At 49.4% G+C, this 9036-nt stretch overlaps 1 protein-coding gene across 1 annotated transcript; it reads left to right on the forward strand.

Moving 5' to 3' along the window:
* The first annotated feature begins 5484 nt into the window (after positions 1-5484).
* LOC149347938 (dol-P-Glc:Glc(2)Man(9)GlcNAc(2)-PP-Dol alpha-1,2-glucosyltransferase-like) lies at positions 5485-8163 on the forward strand. Its single transcript, XM_089585697.1, has one exon. The coding sequence runs from the start codon at positions 5510-5512 to the stop codon at positions 7124-7126; it is 1617 nt and encodes a 538-aa protein (XP_089441823.1). The 5' UTR covers positions 5485-5509; the 3' UTR covers positions 7127-8163.
* Positions 8164-9036: the final 873 nt, after the last annotated feature.

The following is a 9036-nucleotide window of genomic DNA, read 5'->3' on the forward strand; positions in this document are numbered from 1 at the left end:
TATTTCCCGATCAGTAAGCAAACGATTAACTGGCGTTCGGTAGTATTCGAAGGTTTAATAAACTAGTTCTCACGACATACAATCCAAAATTTCTCGAAACGCATGATCCATTTCATTATACGTCTACATTTACACCTTACGTGAAACCACATGTAGCGAACGCAACATAAATGGCCGCGTCAGTAGGAGGCTATAGCTTGCCGATGTTATCCAGATGCGGTTGGAAGTCAAAGTAGACCAGAAAGTCTAGCAAGAGAACAACAGTTCGCAACTGATGACGCGGTGCTGGAAGTATTAAGAGAATATGTCTATTTAGGGCAGGTAGTGACAGCTGATCCGGATCATGAAAGGGAAATAACTAGAAGAATAAGAATGGGGTGCGGAGAGCATATGGCAGGTTCTCTAAGGTCATGATTGGCAGTTTAGCAATACTCAAGAAAAAAATATACAACAGCTGTTTCTTACCAATACTCACCTATGGGGCAGAAACGTGCAGGCTAACAAAGAGGGTTCAGCTTAAGTTAAGAACAACGCAGCGAGCTATGGAAAGAAAAATGATAGGTGTAACGTAAAGAGATCGGAAGCAGGCGGAGTGGGCGAGGGAACAAACGCGGGTTAATGACATCCTAGTCGAAATCAAGAGGAAGAATGCGAAGGACAGATAACCGCTGGTCCTTAAGGGTAACGGGGTGGATTCCAAGAGAAGGCAAGCGTAGCAGGGGGCGGCAGAAAGTTAGGTGGGCGGATGAGATTAAGAAATTGGCGAGGATACGGTGGCTGCAGCTAGCAAAGAGCAGGGTTAATTGGAGAGACACGGGAGAGGCCTTTGCCCTGCAGTGGGTGTAGTCATGCTGATGACGATGATGATTTCTTCACTTGAATACAGGAGCTTCTGCGGGAGCTCACTTGAGCAGGATAACCAACACATACAAGCACACTTTATCGTCAAGCTGAGCCTGTTCAGGTGTTTCAGAGTGTTTGGTCGCAAGTATATGCTGAACATCAGTATACGTACAGTCTTTGTCAAAAGTATACAGCCCAAGTAATCTGCTTCCGAGCCCTGCAGCGCGGCTCCTCTCGCATGCTAAGGGACCCTAAGACGACGAAGGCGGGAGGAGCTTAAGTCTTCAGTCCTTCCAAGCTTAGGACTGTGAAATGTACTTAAGAGCACCGCTACATGGCTTGGAAGCCAACCACTTGGCCTGTATATTTTTGACAAAGACTGTACATACCTGTTACTTGGATCATGAGCTGTAGCAGTTGTGGTAGCCCTTGTTCTCAACGAGTTTACTTCGGTTACGGAATTAAATTTAAAATCTTTGCCAGTTTGGGGACCGAAACATCTGTTGCGATTTGGAAGCACAGATCCTGTGTCTGCAGCTGTGCCGACACTCGGGAATGTAATAAGAAGAGTAGGAGGGATAATTCCGCTTTCAGCGGTCTTTATCACCCTTATTGCGTCACGGCTCACCAGTATGGGCCCGCTGTGGCAGATCAGGACGCTGGGAAGTACGGGGATGCCCTAAAGGGGAGGCGTGTAGCCAGGGCAAAATTTATACAAAATTATTACGGCAATAAGATGGGCATATACTACGTGGATGCAGCGGGTCCAACCGAGGAGGGCATCTGCACCATTGCGGTGGTGCACGAGGGAAAGCAGGTGAACGGGCTCTCCGTAAAAAGTAGCGACGCGCTAATGTTGGAGGAAGTGGCGATTGCACTGGCCGCCACCCACTCCGACGCAGCGTACATAATGTCTGACTCGCAGCAGGCCTGCCGAAATTACGTGCGGGGTAGGATAGCGCCACTCGCCCGCAGAATACTATTGGCATTTGAGAGCAATTCGGATTCGGCTATGAGTAAAACACAATATGAGTGCCCGGCCACAAGGGGGTTGAGGGGAACGAGGCCGCTCACGCGGCTTCCCGAGCGTTCCTTTCCCCGGGTTCCGCTCAATCCCCCGGTTCTGCCGCGGCAGTCATACCGATTCCGCTAATCTCTTACGCGGATATTACAAATCATTTACGCTTCTGCAGGAGGGTACTCCCGGGACCCGCCAAGGGTCTCGACAGAACCGAGGAGTACCACCTTAGACGGCTCCAAACCGGGCCTTTCTTTAATTCTGCCGTAGTAAAACATGTGGGCGCGACATTCACGGGCAGGTGCACATTCTGCGGGCAGTACGCTGACCTATACCACAAGGTGTGGGCCTGCCAGTACGATACATATACAGCCGTTATAAGTCAGCCAACTAGGGAGGGTTCGGAGGCGGCCCTGTCCAGCTCGGACCTGGAGGCCCAGCGGGCCCTGGTCCAGAGAGCACGGGCAGCGGCGGCAGCCAATGGCGTCCCGGAATAGGGACTGCCACCCAGGTCAACGACCATCCACACCTCCCTTTCCCAATTCGGCACAGTGTTGCAATAAATGTTTTCTCCTCCTCCCCTTCAAAATCAACGGAATCTACAACGTTGTCAACGCCAACGCCAATGAACCCGATAATCGCCGGTTATGCCGTGGCAATCATACCGGGTTTTTGCAAAAGCGGTGTCAAAGCAAACCCAAGCAGCGCATATCTCTCACTACCGCCACGTAGCTCAGCGCGCGATTGAGGTGTGCACTGACCCAGGGAACCAGTTATGCGCGTTTCCTTTCCTTTCGTGACTTTTGCGCACATGTAGGTGGAAGTTGAGAAAGACGACGTGGAATGCACTGCGTAAGAGTGGGTTGCAGTTTTTTTGCTGTTTTGTCGAAGTATGGCAATAAAACGACGTGCACTTATTTTATGTTTCGCGTGAGTCAGTACAGAGATTTGATGGCGTTGCTCTTACTGTCCGCCGCCACTGTATCGTTGTGTGCACTTTGGCCTCATGGGGTCACAATGAGTTAAAGCGCGTGTGCAAGATGCCGCATCCTCCCTGCAACTAAACGTTTCTCTATAAACATACCGAAGCACTCGCTCCCTGTTAAAACGTTGCTCCACAGGAAGAACATTTTTATACCGTGTGTTAACGGCCGTCTGTGCAACGTCCCTAAAGCCATTGAGCACTGTTTCACCAACTGCAAGGATGCGATTTTGTTTTCGGATGTCCTGCAAAGGACGCTAAAGAGGGACTTTTGTTTTAAATTCCTACTGTGTGCGTTACTTCGTGGCCATCCAACCTGTTTGCGAACCCTATCACATGTTTTTGGAGCGAATGATTCACTAAGCTAGGTAAAGGCAAGGTCACCGGGCTTGTGGATTTCACCTTCATTTGACCTTCAGGTAAGGCAGGCAGAAACACGGCCCTGAAGCCATAAGCCGTTGACGTTCGTTGCGTTCATTGGGTTCATAACCTCGTATAGTAAATACCATGTTGGAAATAAAAAGCGGCGATAACCTAGTACTCTCGCGCGCTGTCCATTGTGAAGGTGATCTGCTTGCGCCGCCACGGGTTCGAATCCCAGTAGCGACAATAATTTGTTTGATTTATTTTCATTTATTTCACTTGGCATGCCCAACAATTTTGGCGGAAAGTTTTAAATACAGGAAAATTGTAAATCGCTATCGATCGGACCCTTCCTGTCCCAACTGCCCCTGTATCTATGCGGACCTTGCCCATTGCCTCTTCTATTGCCTGGCTGCTCAGCAGTCGGGTTCCTACCCCCCACCTTCTTTATCCACCACCACCTGGCTCGACTGGCTTGGCGCTGAAGGGGAGGAAGAACAGCGACTTCTGGTCGCCCAGGCGGTCGACATGCCCGGCCTGTAAATTTTGGCAGAAAATAGGTCTTCTACTACTACTACTACTACTATACTTTTACGGAAATATTGAAGGTAATGGTCCACTCTTCTGATATGAAGCAAAATCTTTTTAAAGTGTTTCCATCGATCGCACCGAACAGTTCAGACTCCCAGCTGATAAGGAACGGCTTGGACGAGAGCAAAAACGTTAATGGAAAAAAGAATTCAAAACTGCCGCCCGGTGGTCTGCGGATATATAGATTTTTATAGTGAAATCTTGCATTATATGAAAAAATTGCGTTCATAAAGCGTTTCCCGCTTTGTCCTGAATTGTTGGGTGTGGCTTGGCACAAACCCACAAATATCGCAAGACCTTGCTCGGGGCTTGCCCATCGGAATAGTGTTTTTGCACTATTAAAGAATACCGAGATACTATACCAGAAAACATACCTTAGAGCTTCTACGCCTTAACCCAACACTTGCAGCAGTAGCAGTGCAAGAAGGGTTCCACTCTCATGAAAGAAAGAGAAAGTTTGCATAACCACTATAAATTAGTAATCCAGTGCTTATAATCATATTTTGTTATTAGAGTTACGAGCAAAAGAACAAAAACTCGAAGGAAATTTCTTCGCAAAGCATTGCTGATTTTTCCTTCTTTTATTATAAACACTACTAGTATAGGCTGGTCCATAAGGGTAACGGAGTGGATTGCAAAAAAAAAAAGACAAGCGTAGCAAGGGGTAGCAGAAAGTTAGGTGGGCGGATGAGATTAAGAAGTTTGCGGGGATACGGGGCTGCAGCTGGCAAAGGACAGGGCTAATTGGAGAGACATGGGAGAGGTCTTTGCCCTGCAGTGGGCGTAGTCAGGCTGATGATGCTGATAATGATGATAGGTATAACTGCACAGAATGTCTTCACAATGAAGCCTGATCTCAAGTCAATGCATTCGTCTTGAACACAGTTGACAACTTCACACTGGAGTGGCAACCTAATGCAAAAAGCTGTGCAGCTACGCGTGATACAATTCATAACGCAAACGCCTGGGTTAAAAAGGTGAAAAATACAGGCAAACGATAACTCTACAAATGATTAACAGTGGCCTTAATAAAAGAGTGTGCTAGCAAAATGGTATAAATATGCGTGCATCGTAGCGCAAACAGTTATTGAACGTAAAGGGTTACACGCTACTTCTGTCGAACTAACCACACTGTGCTGATACTGGCGATTCTTGCATCATGATACATGTTTAATTTACGCACTTTGGATGCATATGCAGCCATAGATACGCGTAAATCTTTTTTACATATGCATTTATACACCAAGAGAATGGTTCTTCTTTGAAAAAGTACACGTCGGCCATGAATCTAAAATTTAAGACTGAAGGGCCTTTTAACAAGAGCGTGGAAGTCACGCATCGGCCTCATTTTCTTTGTTCTTGTAACGAAACGCTCAGTCAAGTTCTGAGCCGCTAGGCCAGACCCGCAAAAACAGTGAAAAGCATAAACGAGAAGCGGTTTCAATGAGTCTCTGCATCTGCACGGATTCCAGACCCGCGCGGCCGCTGCCTATAAGGCCGTCATCCACGTATAGGCTTTTTTCCGCACCAGCTGGATGGATGGGGCTAGCCGGCAAGGATGTTACGAGGATGCGTTCGGGACGGCGCATGTTGTGACGGTACTCTCACTTTCCGCTTGCCTTCTCCCAGCTGCACGCCACTATAAAGGGCGAGGCGAATAGCAGCGTTCTTCCCGTTTGGAGCCAGCCACCGCTTAAAGAGCATCAGAGACGATGTACTCCTGGGGAGGGCTGAGGCCCCGCGTTACCGAGCATGTCTACTTCTGGGCCACCCTGTGCGCCGTATCGCTCTGCTCCGTGGCCGTGTCGCTAATGATCCACAGGGTTGAGCCCGAGCCGTTCATGGACGAGATTTGGCACGTTCCCATGGCGTACAATTACTGCGCCGGAAACTACAGCCACTGGGACGAAGAGGTCACCACACTTCCGGGTGTCTACGGGCTCGCCATGGCGCTACTTTTTGTGCTCGGTTTATTCAGCTCCGCGAACCTCTGCACCGTGTACGTGCTTCGCTGCACCAACATGCTCGTCGGACTGGGAAACTGGATGGTCGCCTACGCCGTAGCCTCCAAGATGGCAGGACCTGGCGCTCCGCGTGGCAGGCTTGTCCTGGTGAGCGCCGCGGTCAACTCGCTGCCCATCCTCCTCTCCCTGACGCACGTGTACTACACCGACCCGGGAAGCGTCTTCTTCCTCCTGCTCATGTACCTCTCGTACTTGAACCGACGCCACTGGCTGGCCGCGACGTTCGGCGCCATCGCCATCTTCTTCCGGCAGTCCTCTGTCCTGTGGGTGGCCATGACGGCTGGGTCCTTGCTCCTGGACAAGCTAGAGGCGAGCTTCCAACTTCAGCGATGCGACTCCGAGAAGAATGGTACCGTCAATGGTGTCTGCAATGGCGTCAGCAATGGTGTCGCTAATGGCGTCGCCAATGGTGTCGCTAATGACGTCACCAATGGCGTCGCCAATGGGATCGCCAATGGTGTCGCCAATGGTGTCGCCAACGGTGTCAGCAAGGGTGCCGTCAGCGGTATCACTAATGGCGTCGTCAACGGCATCGCCGACGCCTGTCCAGCCACGACGCAAGACCTAACCGAGCACAAAGAAGTGCGAGTCCGCATCGTCTGGAAGCGGCTCGTCAACGACCTCTGCACGACCTTCAAGGACAGCCTTGGCTACATGCTCGTTGGCGTCTGCTTCGTGGCTTTTGTTGTCTACAACGACGGCATCGTGGTAGGCGACCGCAAGCATCACGAAATGTGCTTCCACCCACCCCAGATGGGCTACTTCCTGGTCTTCACTCTACTGCACGCTGCCCCGCACATGTTCAGGCCCTCGGTCGTGGCAGACTTCGCCAACAGCGTCGCCCGTAGACCGCTCCTGTACGCCGTGGTTGGGCTGGTGTGCGTGCTTGCCGTACAGAACCACACACACTTGCACCGGTATACGCTACTAGACAACCGGCATCTGACGTTCCACGTCTGGACGCACGTCTTGGGAAAGGGCCCCCTGGTACGTTTCTGCCTGGTGCCGGCTTACGTGTACGCTGGCTACGCGCTGCTGCACCGACTGGGACACACCAAGCTTCTATGGCGGGTACTGTTCATCGCGTGCACCTTTGCGGCTACCTCGTTCCACCAAATGCTCGAGTTTCGCTACTTCATCGTACCTTACGTGTTCTTCCGGCTTCACATGAAGAACGAGACGTACCGAGAGCTCCTTCTAGAACTGATCCTCAACGCTACCGTGTACTGCGCTATGCTTTATATGTTCCTCGCCCGTACCGTTGTGTGGAACATTGACGGTTCGGCTCAAAGTTTCTTCTGGTAGGCAGAGTGTATTTTTTTTTTTTGTAGCGGGGTTCTGCAACTGATTGTGGAATTTTTGTTCTGATCTTTTTTTCGCTGGCACTAACAGAGCTTCGAACATGTTTTACGCGCTTTTCGCGAGTATTTAACGTTATGTTCGGCGGCTGCGTTATGTTATGTTGTTCGCTGTTTGGCTTGTTAATGGTTGGAGATCTTTGCTTGCATGAATCCGTTTCGTCTGGTTCTATAAACGGCTCAGTCTCCCAGCTTCCGGTTAAGGTGCGCCTCGCGGCGGCTAGTAGGAGAATTTTTTTTAATATGAATAGCATATTTCCATCGCAGCTGTCGTGCAATGGAGTAGGGCTGCGTTTTTGAACGCACACGACCGCAATTCGAATTCACTTTTTGAAAAGAAGTTTTGTTTCCTCATTTCTTTGTACACGTATAATTACCACTACGTTAATTGTTTACAATTTCTCTTGGGTATTAGTTAACTTATGGGCTGCATTCTGAGAAGCATTTGATCCAAAGTGCCGTTTAAAAGAGCAGTCAGACGAACCGGGAGACGAAACCGAGAGTCGCGGGATCCGTACTGTTGAGGGAACGGAATTACGCTTGCTAGGCTGCTCCCAAACGATAGCCTGTGCTAAGTTGAGGAGTCGACCAACCGCCATTACTATTATGAACAAACACCTTTCTGAACCTGACCCCGCTGCATTTCACAATCTATTTCCACTGTAGTCGTATCTGCAGTTGTTTCCCGTTTACAAGGGGTCAAATGCTTTAGCTGCTCGCGGTTTTGAGTGGTGTGAATAGCACCGACGATTTGTTTATCGTTCACCGGAGCACTTCGATTACTGAAACTATACGGCACGGGCACCAGTCATTCACAAACCGCTCTTTAAACGAACTACTTTCATACTTTGGCCCCCGTGTTCCTGGCGCCATCTTTAGCTGCACTTTTAGTCCTAACAAACTTGAGGCATAGTATAGCTCCGCTACTCCATGAACAGCGTCGTACAAAATGCGGCTCACATGTGCTCTTTGGATGTGCTTGTTGCTTACGTGTCACACTTTTGCTGATGTTGTAGATAAACAAGCATTGATGACATTGAAAAAAGGTGTGTGCTCATTCTTTTTTCAAGCCTCAGTTTTCTTGTACTAAGAAGGCACGGCTGCTTACCATGGGTCTGGCACTGAAAAAGCTTTCCGTGCTTTTAAGCCAGTCCAGACTGGCCTTCGCTGTGGAAATCATACTGGATGCTATAATCAAAACATCCAGTCAGACACTACGCATTACAACGCATTACAACACAGACGCATTACAAGTGTTGCCACACTGGCCCCTCAAAACAGTGACGTCATGAGGCAAGCTGACCGCTAAATTTACATATTTTTCTGAATAATTGCGGAAGCAGTGAAAGGAAATTTTCGTCGCTCATCTTTAGATGCCAATTACTGTTTTAGGTGAAGAAAAATTAGGAGATTTTGCGATTAACAAATGCACTTTAGGGATTGGACGTCAATTTCCTAAAGAACCACTTTGGGGTTCACACCAAACACTGCTGCTTTTAACACTACTGTAAGCGATACTTTGTTCCGAAGAGGAAACTGTAGAGTATCACAGCTGACCAGACAGTACGGTTTTTCCGGCTGTCTGACTAGCGAAAAAAAAAAAAGAAATGGGACCCAAGTTGGGCTTCTACCGCAAGAGGCGGATTTGGGGTTGCTTAACGGCGGAACTGATCTCTGATCCGTCAAGGCAACTGTGGTCTAAGACCCCCCAAGCATCTCACCCTAGAACAGCCGAGCACCAGGCCAGGGGAAATCTTGTACCCGTTAAAGAAACCGGTGGGTAACCGGCAGCGCTGGGGATCGAACTCAGCATCTACCAAATGCTAGGCAGCTGCTCTACCACAAGGCCACCGCTTC

The sequence above is a fragment of the Amblyomma mixtum genome, chromosome 4, assembly GCF_055824585.1.
Source record: "Amblyomma mixtum isolate Tamu chromosome 4, ASM5582458v1, whole genome shotgun sequence".
Lineage (NCBI taxonomy): Eukaryota > Metazoa > Arthropoda > Arachnida > Ixodida > Ixodidae > Amblyomma > Amblyomma mixtum.